The following is a 19,465-nucleotide window of genomic DNA, read 5'->3' as shown; positions in this document are numbered from 1 at the left end:
CAGTCTCTCCATCTCTGATGGATTGGCATGCAATGGTCTGACTTATTTCCATGGCCTCCCCCACATCTGTCACCTCCACTATATGGTGGGCCACCTCCAGTTCTACTCCTCTCCCTGGTCTTTTGTGCTCTCTTCTCCTACAAGGGAAGAACGAACAGACCTGTGAGTGATTGAAGGTGACGTATTCACTATGAACACATTGCTTTGGGTGAGGCTGACAATGAAAGAGATGCATCAGAGGGTGACTATCAGACAGATACAGCATATTGCATCAGGACTGGGATGAGTGGCAGTGGTGGGTGAATAAATGGGCAGTTGTGGAAGTGCATAGAAAGTGAAGGATGGTTGCTGCTGCTGACAACACTTAAGTGGGTGTGAAGCATCATGTGACGGGGTAGACATGCCAACATAGAGTGATAGAGGGGGTGGGGGGGGCTGTTCAACAACACAGGATGTGGGTGAATCAGCAACTGTACTCATTTTTCCTGACTTGGTGAGGTGATTAAAACACTTCCTGCACTGAACCCAAGACCTGGGCACTGTGCTCCTGCTGCTCACCTCTTCTGCCACCTTCAGCATTTTTGGTTACAGAGCCAGGTTTCTTCCTGCCATCCACTGAAAACATTACCTCCCTCCTGGCTCTCACTGCAGCCAGCAGCACATCCAGGAAGGCATCATTAAATCTAGGGCCAGCCTTTGGTTTCCTGGACTCCATTTCTCCTTTCACCTTCAAAAGCCATTCTTGGACTGGCCCTTTAAATAGTGGGCTTTAAATCGCATCATTTGGGTGTGCAGTAGGTCCACTGTGCAGCTTGGAGATGCTAAACCTGGAAGCAAAGATATTTGCCTGCGATCCAGTTGCGATTGCAGATTTAAATGCGCTCATTTGACTTCCGGATTCCCCACGCGCAAATCCACCTACCCGCTGAGTTCCTGGCTCCAAGTTAAAATTCAGGCCCAGGTTACTCTCTGTCCCTCACTTCTCCCCATCACCACCGTTAGTAGCTTATTCAGCCTCTCCTCCGGAGCTTCCTCTCTAGCTGATGCCACCTTTCACCCTGCTTTAAGAAACTTCTTCAATAGCCTTCACTTTGATCATGTTTTCATCCACCAACCCACATGCTCTTATTCCCTTTTTCCCTCCTGCTCGGCATCTGGTGTTGTTTCTCCTGAAGTAAAGCACTTGAAGACATCTCTTGTATGAGAAAAGCACCACCGAAATAAAAGTTGTTGTTGTTGTTGGAAACAAGATGCCAAATAGATGGATTAGAAGAATAAATTCAGTTAGGACCAGTAGGCCTGTTGAATTAATGGAGGTAATAATAATACTAACTGGTCATTTTAAATGTAAGAAATAGACCCAAAATTCCCTTAACAACCCAATATTATAAATTCTAGTTCCTTACATTGTTTTTAAATCCCAATCTCCACATGTTACAAAGATGGAATTAACATTAGGATCCAGCAAACCTTCTTTTTTCATCCAGTCATCAACCATCTGTAAAGAACAAAAAAGATTGATCAATGAATAAATAAAACTAAACCAAGTTTACTCCCAGGCCAACAAGTGGTTACTAAACTTTATTCAGTACTCTAATGCAATACCTTGTCTGTGCTTCTGTCCATCAACAACAACTTTTACATACTACAGTGAAACCTGTAAATTAGGGACACCTAAGGGACTTGCATCAGATGTCCTTTATTTGCACATGTCCCGATTTTCAAAATGGTCATTGTACATACAGTAAATTATTTGGGACTGTCGATGAGTGTCCCTTTTTTGGAGGTTTCACTTACATAGAAGCTACAGCACAGAAATAGGTCATTTGGCCCAACTGGTCAATGCTGGTGTTATACTCCACACTAGCCTCCTCTCACTAACTACTTCTTCCCACCCTGCCCTCAAGTATGCATCAAGCCTCCCCTTAAATGTGTCAATGCTATCGTCTTCAACCATTCCACGTGGCAACGAGTTCCACGTTCACACCACTCTGTGTAAAGAAATTCTTCCTAAATTCTTCATATTTTGCATTTTTCGAGCACCTTTAGCGTAGAAAAACATTCCAAGGCACTTCACAGAGTGTATTCAGACAAAAATCGATGCCAAGCCAAAGAACAAGATATTAGGAGGGTGATTAAAAGTTCGGTTAAGGGGTGAGTATTAAGGCGGGTCTTAAAGGAGGAGAGGGGTTTAAGGAGGGAATTTCAGACAGTGGGGCCTAGATGACTGAAGACATGGCCGCCAATGGGGGAGTAAGAGAGCGAGGGATGCTTAAAAGGCTGGAGATGGAGGAACACAGAATTTTGAGTTTGCGGATGGCTGTAGGGATGGAGAAGGTTAACAGATATACGGAGGGGTGAGGCCATGAAGGGATTTAAACAAAAGGATGAGAATTTTAAATTTGAAGCGTTTGTGGACCGGGAGCCACTGTAAGTCAGTGAGTACAGAAATGATGGGTGAGAGGCATTTGGTGCTGGATAGGATATGGGCAGCAGAGCTTTGGATGAGCTGAAGTTTATGGAGGCTGAAAGATGGAAGGATGGCCAGGAGAACTTTGGAATAGCCAGCTCTGGAGGTGACAAATGCATGGATGAGTATTTCAGTAGCAGGTGGGCTGAGGCAGGCGATGTTATGGAAATGGAAGTAGGTAATCTTTGTGATGGAGAATATGGGATCGGAAGCTCAGTTTGATGTCAAATAGGATGCCTAGGTTGCAACCTGAGACAGTGGCCAGGGAGGTGGATATAATTAATGGTGAGGGTATGGATTTGTAGTGGGGACTGAAGATGATAGCTTCGGTCTTCCCAATAATTAACTGCAGGAGACTGTGCCTCATCCAGGACCAGATGCCTGACAACACACAGGCAGTGGAGGGGTCAAGAGAGGTGGTAAAGAGATAATTGCTGGATGTCATCATCGTATTTGTGGAAGCTGAGCCAATGTCTTCAATAATGTCACCGAGGGGCAGCATGCAGATCAGGAAGAGGAAGGGCCAAAGGATAGGTCCTTTTGAGACTCCAGATGCTGGGGTGGGAAGAGAAGCCATTGCTTGAGATGCTCTGGCTACAATTGGACAGTTAAGAATGGAACCAAACGAGGGCAGTCCCACTAGAGAGGAATTGAAGGAGGATAGTGTGATTGACCTTGTCAAAGGCTGCATAGAGGTCGAGAAGGACGAGGAGGGATAGTGCACTGTGGTCACAGTCATAGAGAATGTCATTTGTGACTTTGATTAGGGCTGTTTCAGTGCTGTGAGAGGGGTGGAAACCTGATTGGAGAGATTCAAACATGGAGTTGCGTGGAAGTTGGGCACAGGTTTGTTCAAGGACTTGAGAGGAAAGTGAGGTTGGAGTTGAGGCAATAGATTGCAAGAACATAGAGGTTGAGAATGGGTTTTTAGAAGGGCGGTGATAATGGCAGTTTTGATAAGGAGGGGTATAGTAGCTGAGGAGATGGAACCATTTACAATATCAGCTAGCATGGAGGCCAGGAAGGGATTCGGATGGTCAGTACTTAAGTGGGAATGCAGTCAAATGAGCAGGTGGGTCTCATGGACAAGGTCAGCTTGGAGAGAGCATTAGGGAAGATAGGACAGAAACTAGGCAAAGATGTGGGTTCAGGGCTAGGGCAGGGGAGAACTTTGCGGGGAGGTTTGGCTTGGTGCGCAAGAGGAAGGGAGATGCAACAAAGGCAGTTGAATGGATGGCCTCAATCGTAGTGAAAAAGAAGTCTGAGGTCCTTGCACTTGTTGGAAGTGAGGGTGGAGGGGGCAAGAGACAGGGGTTTAAGGAGATGGTAGGAAGTAGAAAAAAGCCAGGGGTTATCGTTGCTTTCCAAGGTGATCTTGGAGTAGAGAGCGTTTTTTCCACAAGAGAGCAAGACCCAATAGTGCTTGATGTGGTCCAGCCAGATATAGCGATGGATGGCTAAACCAGTTGTGCGCGAGATATGCTCAAGTCTGCCCCCCTTGGACTTGATGGAGCAAAGATGGGTGCCAAACTGAAGGAATGGCCCCCATCTATCCCATAGAAGAGACTGAACAGCCCATAATATCCAGCTTTTATAGATGAAAGCTGGCAACAGGTAAAATTAGCACAAAATTTACCTTGGTATTGATTGTCGTATACGACAGTGTTTCAATATTGCACATTAAGCATGACTTAAACGTGATGGTGTAACTGTATAAGTGTATCCAGACAGGCTCGGCTCCTGGAACAGCCAGAAATAGCCTGTTTTGATAACTGCAAATGTCGGATGCCACAACAGATTTGTGTTGCAGCACATGCCATACCCTACTGGACTGCTAAGATTTCTCAGTCTGGCTTTTCATCAGTTTAATAAAAAAGAAAACTATGATTTAAGAAACAAGTAATTGTATATGGACAAACTAAAAACTTAAGACTATAAAATTAAATCAATACTTAATGTGATTTACAATCTTACCAAAACACAAGGGCTAGTCTACACATTCTAACCTACCTCAATATTATCAGGGAAGCACTGAACTTTCTCTTTTCTAATGAGCATTCCAAGTCAATTGGTGACTGTATGGAAACGAGCAGTAATAGCAGGGCCACATGAAAAGATCATTGGTTCAATATATTATCCAACGTGTTAGTTTTGATTTAAAAAAATCTCACTCTGATGAAGTCAAAATTATTGAGGTCAAAAGAGAGAGTTCAAAAAAAGGTCTAGGGCTCGAGGTCATCTTATTCACCTGAAGGACTTGCTGTAATGTTGGTTTTCCATCCATCATCGACTGCACAATCCCTGTGAGCTACAGATGGAAAATAAGAAAATCCGGTTACAAACAGCTTAAGTTACAATTATATAGCTGATGATAGTGAGTACTTTGAGCACTAGTAACGATACTACAATAGCAATAGGTTTGACAAAGGAGAAAACAAAAACTTTAAAAAGGCAACCTCCTTCCTGAAATGTCAAAGGATATTTAAATCAAAACTATTATCTACAGCAGAGTGTCCAACCCACAGGCCTCATGCTGAACCTGGTTGTTAAAAGTTTCAATTCTGCCTCAGGTAATCTCTCTGGCATAGCAGTGTTGCGCACTCCCATAAACTCCTGTAAGCAGTCCGAACACCTTATACTCAGGAGTGTGCACATATTATCTAACATCTAATTATATAATATCATAACTTGTGGGTGTAATTACAAAAGATCCCCCTGGATTTTGGATCTTTCATACATGCTCTCGCATCGCTTACCCAATCCTATCGAACACCGACTGAAACACTTTAGTGAGGCAAGGCTTGATGTGAATTGTTAAGCTGCTTTATTTAAAGATAGCAAGTGAACGTACAAAGTAACAGGTGTAATGAAATCTCACTTTGAGTCAACTAACTACAGAGAACAAGAAAACATAATAAAAGTACACCACACTGTACCCATTAGCAAGCTTGCTTAACTTTTCCTGATCAGCCTCTGGGCTTCAGATGAGGGAATTTCCCCTCACTAGGCCAGGCTTCTTCCCCAGACCTAGCTGACTGACTGATTGACTGCCTGCCCCGGAGTCCCTTTGTTCTTTTTTCTCTCCACGCTCCCAACCAGTGGGAGGGCTATCTCTACGACTACTTCCGCGTTCAGTGATCCGCCACTAGGCCTGACAATAAAACCAGCTACCTCCCCCCCCCCCCCCACTGCCGTTTAGGTATGGGTTTAAAGAAATCGTCTTTTGCTATTCTAAAAATTAATAGGGGCTGTCCTGGCTTACCGGGCTTGGGATGAGGCAATTGAATCTTATTATCTCAGTTTGAAATAGATTATGAACCACAACATTTTTCAAACTGGCTCATCTGACTTTAATACACATCCTCAATGCCAGGTTCATTAACAAATTAGCCTTTGTCTCATTAAGGACAACCCTTTAGCCTATGGCTTTTTAAACCTGTGTGAAAACACTTTGTTTTAAAACATAAGTATGAAACATAACTCACTCTCAAGTCCTATCTATGAAGACAAAAAAGAAGTGATAAAACATTGCGAAATGTGACAACTTCTTGTTTGTCAGATGTCTTGCATTAATGGAAGCACAGCTCCAATGCTTTTTACCTTTCTCATTTATGTTATTAACATTTTAACTTTGTTTAGCTCCCAATATTGGAATTAGACTTCTTAAACTTTGATTTGTGATTTGACTGGTACACCTTAAGGTTTGTTCCAATCGGTGCGGGTGCTCTCTTACACCTACCGCAACCACTCTCACATCTAGTTCAAACACTCCCCCACCATTCTGTCTATCCTGCCTGCCAACATTCTACCCTCTTTTGTTTAGGTGAAACCAGTGTATAGGCTCCCACTATTCCAAAAGGTGTCCCATTGTTTAAGGAACCAAAACCCTGACAGTGTCTAGTGCAGTGCTCCTGCAAGGAATAAAAGCCTTCAGGAGAGAAGGGGATAAAAAAAATTGGTGCAAAAAGGAAAAAACATTGCAAAAAAAAAAATCTACTGGTAGGAGACCAAAAATAAAATTTAATTTGCTTAGGGAGTTACTGTGATATAGTAACAAAGAAATCAACAAAAGATTAAATTTGGCAACATAAGTTTGATTCTATGCAAAATTCTAAGTAAACGAAGCTCAGAAATAACGGTCTAGAAATTGGGCCGTGTGGCGCCCATTGTATTGGCGCGACGCGGCCTCTCGAAGTTCCAAAATGGGGTCCAGGATGCGCATGCACGCTTCTAGCGTTATGTGCGCTGGACGCCATCTTAGTAATGGGTTTTACATACGCGCAGGTAACGAACGTCGGCAGGATGTAAAGTAGGGAGGATATGCATTAGATCAGTGAATGTTGATTTAAAGTGATAGACACCATTTTGGCACTTAATGCTCCACTCAATGCATTGTCTTAACCACGAACACCTGAACATGTCTTAGAGTGCCTGGAGGACCATGCAGGATTTACAGGTTGGTTGATGAATTATTGCTTTTGGCAGCTGATACAGTTGTATTTTTTTCAGAGGTCTCCTATACTTGAATATTAGAATGAGGGGACATAGCCTAACGTTTAGAGCCAGGACTTGCAGGAGTGAAGTTAGGAAACGCTTCCACACGCAAAGAGTGGCAGAAGTTTGGAACGTTCTTCTGCAAACGGCAGTTGATGCTAGCTCAATTGGTAATTTTAAATCTGAGATTGATAGATTTCTTTGAACCAAGGGGATTAAGGGATATGGGGCTAAGGCGGGTATATGGAGTTAGGTCACAGATCAACCATGATCTCATTGAATGGCGGAACAGGCTCAAGGGGCTAAATGTCAGTGACACTTGCTGCCTCCTGTTATGCGCCACCTTCTCCTGCAAGAAAGCCAGAAGTGTGTCAGTGAGTGTCCTGCAGGATGTCTGGATAATGTGCCTGCCAGAGTTGAATAGCTGCCAGTGCGTGAGACCTGCGAGTTGTGGGTGTGCAGCTTGCAACCGTGGTAATGTGTGAGGGTGAGCGGAAGCATCTGATTTGAGTACTGATTGAAAGAGCTTGTTGGTAGGTGGGTGATGGGGGGTGTAGTGCGTGGAGCAGTGGATGCAGCTAGTGATGCAATTGGTAGGAGGTGCCACTTGATAGTTGACCTCACTCCCCTTGACCACTCGTGTCAAAGCATTGAACTTCTTTCTGCACTGCGTCCATGCTTATGATGCCATACCTGGCATTGACTCTGTCCCCTACTGCCTCTTGGGCATATGTCTGGAGGGCCTCTTGCCCCCACTGTGGATATAGGATGCCCCTCCTTCTGTCCACCTCTTGCAGCAAGGCCATGCATCATCAGAGAACCTCGGTGCATGCACTCTCGCAGGCCTGGTACAAACTCAGCTCGGCAGATTGGTGAGGTCTGGCATGCAGATTGGAGGATATGGGATTTAGTAGTGCGCAACCCTAATTCAACGTTTTAACATAACTCAACAGTTTGCAAACATAGGGATGGGACCTGCATCTGTGTTTTACGTGCGCAATGTCTGATCTCCGTTCAGACTCCGTGCGGACCCATCTCTCGTTTTTTTGCAAATAAGAGGTACAGCCTGCTTTTAAGAGGTGCGAGCAAATCACGCGATATTTGGACCCCCGATGCTGGTGAGACGTGCAAACCTGGTGTAAACATCGTGGCAAGGCCTCCATACTGCACTCCGATGAGGTGAATGACCAGGCAGCACGAGACATTTGTGCTGCCTGCATCGGAATCACCAGGCACGGGTTAATCGCACACCCATGACCGGATTTGGGCCTTATCCAATTTAGCCCCTTTTTAAGGCAGTACTTGCTGATATTTGTGATACTTCGAGCGATTTCACCAACTGGACTAGTAGTTGTGACTCCTTGAGCCAAAAGAATGCCTCATCTTTTAGTGGCATGAGGGAAACAGAACTGATTAATCAGAAGCAAATGTGCCTTCTGTCTACCAACTACAGAAAGATGTCAACATCAAAGTAAATTTACATTTCCCTTTTCTATTAGGCAAAGGAAACCTGTATGGAGACAAGAGTTCACAAAGACAGAAAGATAGGATTCAATGGCCCAGAAATTGCTGGGATAATAATGGCGAGTACACGTGCCCGCCATTATTAGTGTGTAAAAAAACTCAGCTATTTGTGGTGAGGAAGAGGTATGCCATGAGTTGCGAATCACCAAAAATTGCTGGACAATTTGCGCCGTCCTGCAGTTAGTCTCACAAAAACGGGAGCTCACCGTCAACCTCCCCATGGGTGTCAAGAAATTGCTGGATTTGTGCCGTAAATACGAAGGAATCTTGCTGCAGCCGTTTAGGGCTGGTATTTCGTGCTGTAATGACCCTGATAATGACGTGATTTATGTTCCTGCAATGCCACTCAACGTTGGAAGCCCAGAAAGGGAACAATTAAAACTGTGGAGTCTCAATCCTGCAGGTAGTAAATTGTTCCTAGGAGGTTTTTAAAAGTTAATTTTTTTTTCTTACATTTCCTTTCGGTCTCATTTTTCTTCTCCTCTTAATCCAATCTTTCTTTCCCTCTCCTTATTTCTCTTTCTGTATCTGATTTGACTCTAATTCACCCTATTTCCTTCTCCATCGTTCACTCTCTATCCTTAAATTTCACTGGTTAAGGTGATAGACCATTGGACTCGATGTTCACGAGGTCCCAGATGCCCCGCTGACATCGCCACACCGTTATCAAATTGCATTTCCAGCAATTCGCGGTGCAAAAATAATACGGGGGTGGTAAAAAATCCAATTCACGCCGCTAACTGCGAGATGTGCCGTTCCAGCAATTTCTGGGCCAATGTTTCTAGCTGGCCATCCATTACATCAATTAAGGCTGCATCTTAATTGTTCTATTCAAATCACCTCTCCTTTTAATTATAGAATTAGCAGCATCTGGAAGGAAAACTGAAGCCTAAGTACCCTCTATTCTGGCTGGGGGAACACACCAGGGGATTGGTGTGTAATAGGAGAGAGGAGGAAAAGAAAGTGTGAGAAATACAATTTTAGAAAGTTATTATTTATTTAATCTCTCAGTCAGATTTTAGCCTATTCTAGGCAGCAGAATGCTTAGATCAAAGAAGGCCATCAAGATGCTTTGGTAGCAGAGTCTTCTTTTGTAAGATTAGTGTAAAGCTAATCTTTATACAAAATAATGACTTGAAGAAAAGATAAAACATTTGAAACAGAAAAACAGTTTCCTACTAAAATGAAGCACAAATCCCTGGTGAGCAGCTCAATCTTCTTTGGTAACAAAATGTCTCAACAAATATTGCTCCTTAAAACAAATCGCAAGCTGCTCAAGGGCATAGTTTAACTAAATGATCTACTGGCCCTGCAGGGTTAATAACTGCTAACTGAGAAAAAACATTTCAAGAAACAGTTTCTGTTTGCTAACCACTATGCCGTTCTAAAGAAAAGGAACATTATGCACTAATTAGAAGTAATTCGACAGATATCCATACACTGCTAGAAGAATCGGCACTATCTAGTTTGCAAAAAAAGACTCACTTTATTTCACCTTAAATTCATCAAAATAATTCAGACATATGAGTGGATTTGAATACAGTCCTTGACCCTAGAAGCTGGGTTCAAATCCAGCCAAAGTGTTTAGGATGCCAGTTTCCTCTCTCTACTACCTGTTAAGAGCCTTCAAGTTACTTTGTGCAATATCAACCTAGTACATGGTGGGCATAAGACTACATTAGAAAACCATTCCTAATTCATCACCAATTGGCAATATCACCCAGACACCCCACAAAGATGGCTGCTCTATAAAATGGAAGTTTGGTGCATCAATGTTTTTGATTTTAATTTTAATGTAAGGGTGCCTTGTTGAGGTCACGGTACATGGAATCTGTGTTAGATATCCCAATATAAGCGTGCTTTATAGCACTGCCTCGAAGTTAGAAAGTTATCTCCAGAACATAAGTTAGGTTGACACTTCAGCACACTACTCAGAGGTGTCACCTTTTGAATGAGACATTAAACCAAGTCCCCATCTGCCTGTTCAGGTGGATGTAAAAGATCCCATAGTACTATTTGAAGAGCAGAGAACTATACTGGTGTCTTGGCCAACATCCCTCTCTCAACCAACACCACCAAAAAATAAAGACATATGAACTGGTTAGCTCTCTCATTTGTTGCTTGTGCGGCCTTGCTATACGTAATGGGCTGCCACATCTGCCTAAATGACAACTGCACTTCAAAAATAATTCATTGGTTGTGAAGTGCTTTGAGATATCCTGAAGACGGCCCCGATATTACCAGGGAGGCAGGTAGGCAGCAGGGGGGGGGGGGGGGGGCAACTGGGCGAGTAGGTAACCCGCCCAGTAAAATCCGTCCGTTCCCCACGCCATCGCGGGTAAATTGAAGCCACTTAACGTGGCTTCCAGGTTTCCAGTTGGAAACTTGCGCAGCGGGCGGACTGCGCACCCGCATCACAGGCTGTCAGCTGGAGGAGCCCTATTTAAAGGGGCACTCCTCCAATGACTGATCATGCAGCAAACAACGACACAGGACCATGGAGCAGCCCAGGGGAAAGGCTGCCCCCAGGTTTAGTGATGCCTCACTCCAGGTCTTACTGGATGGGGTGAGGAGGAGGAGGAGGAGGGATATATTCTATCCGGCGGACGGGAGGAAGTGGCCTGTCTCTGCCACCAAGGCGGCGTGGCTCGAGGTGGCAAAGGAGGTCAGCAGCAGCAGCGACGTCTCCTGCACCTGGATGCAGTGCACGAGGCGCTTCAATGACCTAAGTAGGTCAGCCAAAGTGAGTACACTTACTTATTCTCCTATACTCAGTCTTTCACATCACCGCCCCCACCCCATAACTCCTTCTGCACTGCCAACACTACTCTATCACATCACTCCTCACACCCACTCAAACCTCATCCTCAACTTACCTGCATTTACTCACCTCCCTACTACCACTCAACCCAATCCTCATACAATGTCATGGCTCTGTCTCATACTCACCCTCTGTTGCATCTCTTTCACAGTCAGCCTCACCCAAACCAATGCATTCAACGGTTAGCCACATCACCATCACTCACACCTCTCTACTTTCTCCCCTTATAGAAGAGAGCCCAGAATGCACGGGAGAGGGCGAAGACTGGAGTGGGGCCGCAACATTAGGTCGTCCTCACGGATGCGGAGCAGGAGGCTCTTGAATTGAGCCGCACCCTCGAGTGCCTGTCCGTCGGGGACGCCGAGACTGCCACCCGACAAACGGCTGGTGACAGAACTTTAACATTCAGCACTCACAATAGCAAATGATGTTAACATGCCTTGTCATCTTCAGCACCTCAACATCTGTCACCATGCTTAATATTGCCTTTTGTTCCCTTACAGGGCCTTCAGTGACTGCTGTGACGGTGGAGGGCAATTCCTCAGAGGACGTGCCGGCCTCTGAGGGGTCACCTTCACATCTGAGCGAGCCATCCACCAGTGCAGATACACACACTTCGGTGGGTTCCCGTCCTCAGTTAGTTGGGGTTGCACATGGTGAGTTACCACACACGTGAGCACGAGCAGACACAGGGCAGCTGTGGAGAATCCGCCTCGGTGGGAGCATTCTTCTCCAGGCTCTGCTCAGCTGGACACAGATGCTGAACCCTGGGGGCCAACCATGAAAAGGAGAATGATCGAGGGGCAGCAGCACATTTGCGAGGTGCTGGAACAGGTGCCACGCACATTCTCCACAATCGTGCAGAGGATGGAGGAGTCCAACTCCTGCATGAGTGGAATGGTGGCACAGGTACAGGTACAGGAGGGGACCTCCGAGATACTGTCACAGGGACGAGAGGGCATCTCTGAGATAGTGTCGCAGGTAAGTGTGGGAATGTCTGCAATGGAGGGAAGGCTAGCCTCCATTGAGCTTCAAGCACAGCTCAACAATGAGTCCATTGAGGCCCTGACAATGGCCCTTCGGACTCAGGGTGAGCAACTTTCTGCCGCCTTAAACAGGCAGGCAGATACTCTAGCACTGGCCTTACAAGGCTTCACACATGTCCTCCAAACTGTTGTCCAGCAGCGTGGTAGGAGTGATGTGGGCCTGGCCCAGGAGAGGGATGATGGCGAAAGGGGACAAGGAAGTGGGGACACTACTCAAAGCGCTCCCACCTCTCACCCGTTGCCCCCCTCTCAACCAGTACCGGCCATGCTGCCTCCTCTCCAGGTGGTCGAGTCTGCCCCTGCACAGGTGCAGGTGGAGCAGTCTTTGGAGGGGCCCTCGTGGGCATCGAAACCCAGAGGGCGTCGGCCCAAAGCATCTAATCGGTCATGGCATGAACAAGAGCAACCTGCCACTACCTCGGCTGCAGCCACAGGAGTAGTCGGAAGCGTAAGGCAAAGGTTTTGTGAGCACAAAGGGGATGCACAAGGGTGTTTGACGCTTAGTCATGTTTTTTTTTAAATTTATATTTCATTTTTGTTCAACTCACATTAAATATTATATTGTCACCACTACTGCTACGTCTTGGCCATTCTCGACTGGCTTGTGTAATAATTCCCTTTCATGAGGTTCACCATGAACACCCACACTTGATGCCACCCATTGGGTCACCCTACAGTGGGTGTATGTGTCGTTGCACGACTATTTTGTGCAGGTGCCTGTGGCGCAGCACTGTGTTGTGGAGCTCCACATGGCGGAGGTGGACGGCATGCCTGGCAAGGCTGGTGATGATGCTCGTCCTTGGATGAAGTGATGAATGCAGCCATGGCAACTCCATCCTAACGGTGTGAGTTTGAGGGGGTCCACAAAGTAGGTAAATGTGTTTGCACAACAGAGTTTAGGGTATAAAGTAATAATTTTGAGTGGAAAGACAAAGGTGTTGCAGCCAAAACTTTGTCTGAAGTGACAGAGTGCCCTGCTGCAATAAATGAGGTATTCCCTCCACTGTCAAATAATCCTTTGCATCTCCCACTGGCTGCTGGCTGAAACACATCTGCTCCAACAGGGAGCGTTTCCCACATCACGGGAAACATGCTGAGGATCCTTCAAAATTGCACCCCTACCAAAATCTCCAGTCAATGAGGTCTGTCAAGTACCTCAACTACCTAAATAACAATGTAAATTATCATCCCGCCGGCTTTAATTGCCGGTGGGAGTCCCACGTGGGAGCTGCGCGCGCACCCGAATGAGTCATTGGGGAACCCGGAAGTGACCAGGTTGGAGCCGGGCTCCGAACCTGCTCCGGGATTCCGCCATTTTCGGAGCCCCCCCGCCCCACAACGCACCTGTTCGGCCATCCAAAAATCGGCCCCAATAAGTCACTCTATAAATGCAAGTTTTTTCTTTCTTTGATGAAAGTGGACAAAGCAAAAAGATATTCCACTCCCCATTATAGAAATATCTCAACTTGATGAACATAAAAGCTACAAAACACACACCAGGGTAGATGAATAGCACAAATAGAAGACTTATCTGCAGTGTCCCCAGATAGTTTATCATCTTAGTTCATTTACCATTGTTGGGAGCACATTTAGTTTTCCAAGCCAGTTCAATAATAATAATAAAATGCACTGCTTTAGAGTGCTGACATGCTAGCAACTGACTATTTCTCACAACATGCTCGCATTGTTAATGGTGCTAAAGCATCATGTGACAGGTGGACTAACACATACTCTTTGTGTTTGTGAAATAAGCACTGAAGGATTATACCAGTTAAAACAGCATTACAAGTTATATTTCTCAGTAGGGTTACAAAACAAAATTGTGCGTTAACAAAACGTTCTACTGTGCTGAGCACAAATAGGTCTGTCTTTTTTTTTCGCCTAAATACATTTCTACACTAGCTTTAATTAGTTGAGAACAAGTATCTTTTGGGAAACTAAATTTGATTTTATTTTTAAAAATTCATTATGTCTTTCAGGATTCAATATTAATCAATTTTGTGCATCACAATATAGCAGAATGATAGAAATGCTTCATTTCAGTGGGACATTCAAAATTGTTCACAATATTTGTGCACGTTTTGGGTAGATTTTTTTTTAAATTGATAAAATACTTGAGATATTTAGGTATTGAAAACACCATTCGGCAAGACAGCATAATTGAAAAGAAGAATATAACTAGAAAAATGGGACTCCAAGACTGCTTTGTCTCAACCTATGAGCCTAACAATGATATTGTAATTTGATTGATGGGTGCTGAGATACATCCAGTGTTGCGAACACTCTTCAGAATGGGGTGGAAGGTCAGTCAGGCAGTAAAGTGGACTTCTATCAAAGCGTGGAGGTTCCTCAATGTGAAGTGTAAATGCAGTTAAATTCTGCCAGATTTCCCCCCTCAGAACAGTGCAGAAATTCATCACTTTGAAGCCAATTAGGAATGCCATGACAGGATTTCATGATAATCATCTTGAAAGAGAAAAAGTAGTAGGATCTATTGAGAATTATAATATTTTAAAACACAATTAATTCTGCCCTTATGTTGGGAAATGTAATCTTTGCCCAAATAAAGGTTTTGTCATGGTCTTTTTAGCATACCAAGCACTTATGATTATCACAACAGAGAAAAACGTTTTACATATCAGGATAGATTGCTGCATCATGTATTGACACATTTATAGTGACTTGCTCATCTACAAAACTATTATTTAGGCACCAATCTCACTTTTGTAACTGTTAAATATACATTGAGAGGTTATCTCAAAGTGCATTGAGAGAACTTTCTCCCAATCTCAGCACAACATTCCTTGCCACAAACAGACAGGCTTTGTAGGTAGAAACTAGGGAGTTGTGCAGCAAAAGCTGGGGTACTCACCATTAGATCTACAACACCCATTCTGATGTAGAAACAATAACTTGCCTTTATGTAGCACCTTTGGTGTAGAAAGACATCCCATTGCACGTCACAGAAGAATAATTAGACAAAAATGGACGCTGAGCCAAAGGAGATATTAAAAGGGACGACGAAAAGCTTGGTCAAAGAGGTGGGTTTTAAGGGGCTCTTAAAGGAGTAGAGTAAGGTGGAGATGATTAGGGATGGAATTCCAGTGCATGGGTCCTCGATGGTTTAAGGCACAGCCATCAATTGTGGAGCGATGGGAGGGGAGATGCACAAGAGGCTAGTCAGAGGAATGCAGAGTTCTGGAAGTTTGTAGGGCTGGAGGAGGTTACAGAGGTAGGGAAGGGCAAGGCTACATAGGGATTTAAACACGAGGATGAGAAGCATTGGGAAACCGGGAACCAATGTAGGTCAGCAAGGATAGGAGTGATGGGTGAGTGGGATATCCAGCCATCCATCCAAAGATCCTTCATATAGTTTATATTGCTTGCTGAAATCAATAAGGGGAACTAGAAAAGTCAACATAGCAATTTTTTCTTAGATTTCCTTAAACAGGTCTTTGACAATTAATGGAAAATGAGTTGAAATAGTTATAATCCTGCATTCTGATGAGATAGGGGGTGGAGTAAATTTAGAAACACAGTACCCGGACATTTATATTCAAATTTAGTCAGCAGCAAGAAGTATCATCTGGAGACAAAATTGCTACTGATCTCTCAAAAGTAATTAATGGCTGATTTCAGGTGAATGTATATTTTGAAGCTTGTTTTTATTGTGTAGCTGAAATGATAACTGTGAATTAATACTAGGAACTAGATATTGAAGGAGGGTGCTTAGAGGTTAAAGTTTTAATTTAATTCATTTTTAAAATAAAATGTAAATCATCTGTTCACAAAGCTAAAATTCTGAAACCAACATCTTGTTTATTATGCTAAATGTGAATTAAGTCAATGCATAATTCAGCTGCTAACAAAAGAGCCTGCTCTCTCTACCTTGTCTGGCCCACATATGACTCCAATATAAGACATTGACTCTTAATGCCAACCGAAGTGCCTAGCAAGCCTCTCAGTTGTAAGCAATCAGAGCGAACTATTGACAACGATCTAGGCATCATATTCGGCCAAGGCTTTACCAATCTCAGCCCAGATGACTCTGCAAAGTTGTCCTCAATAACATCTGATACTGGTTCCCGAGTTGGGATTGCTGTTCCACATACGAGTCAAAAAACAGACTTGTATAGTTGCACTCACAGAATCATATCCATCAGCTAACATCCCAGACTCCTCCATCACTATCTCCAGGTATGTCCTGTCCCTTGCCAGGTTGGACCCCGCAGAGGTGGGGGCACAGTGATACACAGTTAAATGGGAGTGGACCTGGGAATCCTCAATATTGACACTGGATCCCACAAAGTCTCATGGCTTCAGGTCAAACACATCAAGGTATCCTCCTTGTGATCAACACACAAGGCACCCCGCCATTGACAAACCAGTACTCTTCCACACTGAAGATTGCATGGAGCAAGCATTGAGGGAAGGAAGCCCGCAGAATTCCACCTAGGTGAGGAACTTCCATGTCTGCCATCAAGAGTGACTCTGTTGCATCACTTGTTACCGAACTGGCCAAGTCCTGAAGGCCACAGCTGCCAGACTGGGCCTGCATCAAGTGGTGAGGGAACCCAACACAAGGGAGTAATCATCCTCACCATCGTATCGGTCACAGACATATATCCACATCAGAGGTGACCACTACACTGTCTATGTGAAGGCAAAGTTTTGTTTCCACAGTGAGTATATTCTTCATTGTATAGGGTGGCACCACCACTGTGCTAAATGGGACAGACTAAGGACAGATCTAGCAGCCCAAAACTGGGCATCCATGAGGCAGTGTAGACCATTAACCAGCACCAGCACCTCATGGCATGACATATTTCGCACTCCTCAACTACCATCATAACTCCTCCGATAATGAAGCAGCCCATGCTAGCCTAATGCAGGACCCAGACAACCGCCATGTGGGCTGACAGGTGACAGGTAACTTTTATCAAAGGCCAGGCAATGATCATATCGAACAAGAAAGGGCCTAGCTACTTCCCCAACTTTTAACGGCACCACTATCACCAAGCCCTCCACCATCAATATCTTGAGAGTTACCATTGATCAGAAGCTAAACTGGGCTAGTGATATCAACACTATCAAGAGCAGGGCAGAAGCCAGGGTACAAAGCTCACCTCCTGTCTCTAAACTCGCAAAGGCTCTTCACCATCTACAAGACTTGCTTCTCTTTCAGAAGGTCGTAAAAAGCTTGTTTTGACAAAGATAGACAGCCCTTCTCTGTTCACAGCTAAACTAACATGTATTTTACTTTAACATAAGGTTTATAATGATGAAGAAAGCTTGTATAGTGCCAAGGATTATAATAATGAAGAAAGCTTGTATATTGCTTTTCTTGCAAAGGCTCGTCAGGAGTGTGATGGAATACTCACCACTCTCCTGGATAGCTGTAGCTGCAACAACACTCAAAAAGCTCAACAACATCCAGGAGAGAGCAGTTTGCTTGATTGGCGCTGGACTCAAGATCCACTCCTTCCATTTTTGGGAAATTATGGCTGCAACATGTACTGTTTACAGGATGCAGCCACTCGCCAATGTTACTTCGACAGCCCCTCCCTCCGCTGTTACCTCTACTACTGAGAAGGATAAGAACGACAAGTCACACACCATCGCGACTTGGCCATAAATTGTAATTTCTTCATCATTTCTGGGTCAATATCTTAGAATTCCCGACCTAATACTATTGTGGGAACACAATCACAACAAGGGCTGCAGCAGTTCAACAAGGGGGTGCAACCACCATCTTCTCAGGGCAACTAACAATGTGCAATTAATGCCAAACAATTACCAGCCCCACCCGCATCCTGAGAACAAATTTTTTTTTTAAATGGCTACATTTAACAATAACCATGTCATTCATTTATTTGGCATTTAATGCCCAGTAACTATTTTAAACTATTAATTCAGCGCTTTCCCTTTGTTTAAATTTCCTACAGTGACTTTCAATTTGTTAGCTTCCTTCAGTTGAGACGAGCCAATCCAAGCAGCAGATAGCTCTGCATTGATCACTGCAGCTTCGCAATTTGCTTCAGACTGGATGCAGGGAGGATGTTTCCCCTGGTGGGGGGGGGGGGGGTCTAGAACGAGGGGTCACAGTCTCAGGATACAGGGTAAGATATTTAGGACTGAGATGAGGAGAAATTTCTTCACTCAGAGGGTGGTGAACCTGTGGACTTCTCTACCACAGAAGGCTGTGGAGGCCAAGTCACTGAACATATTTAAGAAGGAGATAGATAGATTTTAGATACAAAAGGCATCAAGGAGTATGGGGAAAGAGCGGGAATATGGTATTGAGATAGAGGATCAGCCATGATCATATTGAATGGCGGAGCAGGCTCGAAGGGCCGAATGGCCTACTCCTGCTCCTGTTTTCAATATTTCTTTTTTTTAATTCGTTCATGGGATGTGGGCGTTCCCAAACTAAGAATGGCAGGTTCTAGCATCAGGCATCTCTGGAACCAGTAATTAAAGTGGGCTAGAATAGCTGGCTCTTAAACAATGTACAGTGCAGAGTTTTCTTCCCATCAGACTGCAATTCCGACAGAGTCAATGTAGGCTGGATGCAGCCCACTACAGTTTCAATAAATTCAAATGAAGCTGCCAAATGATTTGGGGTTTGTAGGACTTGCACCACTACTCCCCTCCTAAAACTGACCGTTGGCAGTCATCAGGGAATTCAGGTAGGTTTCAGGTTTTGAAGGTCAAAGAAAGCGTGCAATTGATTGAGTGATAGCTTGCAACATTTAAGAATAAGAACATAAGAAATAGGAGCAAGAGTAGGCCAATCGGCCCTTCGAGCCTGCTCCGCCATTTAATAAGATCATGGCTGATCTGATCCGATCCTAACCTCAAATCTAAATTCATGTCCAATTTCCTGCCCGCTCCCCGATTTGGTGAGTGAGACAATAGAATGAATGATTTGGAGAGGGAAGGGGACAAAGGAAGAGAGACAGAAAGTTATTCTGAAGGCGATAAATCTGAAAATGAGTTAGGGAAGGATCACAAACAAGCAAGACCATCTTCAGCCAGAAGTGCCAAGTGGATGGTCCATCTCGGCCTCCTCCCGATATCCCCACCATCACAGAAGCCAGTCTTCGGCCA

General features: G+C 44.4%; 1 protein-coding gene across 1 annotated transcript in view; it reads right to left on the bottom strand.

Moving 5' to 3' along the window:
• LOC137325251 (ERI1 exoribonuclease 3-like) overlaps positions 1–19,465 on the bottom strand; it is a 322,541-nt gene that overhangs the window by 259,822 nt on the left and 43,254 nt on the right. Inside the window, exons 4-5 of the mRNA XM_067990123.1 lie at positions 4,719–4,778; positions 1,407–1,498 (exon numbers count right to left, since the gene is read on the bottom strand). Of these exons, the coding sequence (XP_067846224.1) occupies positions 1,407–1,498; positions 4,719–4,778 (152 nt within the window). The remainder of the gene's footprint in view (positions 1–1,406; positions 1,499–4,718; positions 4,779–19,465) is intronic.

The sequence above is a fragment of the Heptranchias perlo genome, chromosome 9 (genome assembly GCF_035084215.1).
Source record: "Heptranchias perlo isolate sHepPer1 chromosome 9, sHepPer1.hap1, whole genome shotgun sequence".
Classification (NCBI taxonomy): Eukaryota; Metazoa; Chordata; class Chondrichthyes; order Hexanchiformes; family Hexanchidae; genus Heptranchias; species Heptranchias perlo.
The sequence above is the reverse complement of the archived record's forward strand: the minus strand, read 5'-3'. Positions and strand labels throughout refer to the sequence as shown.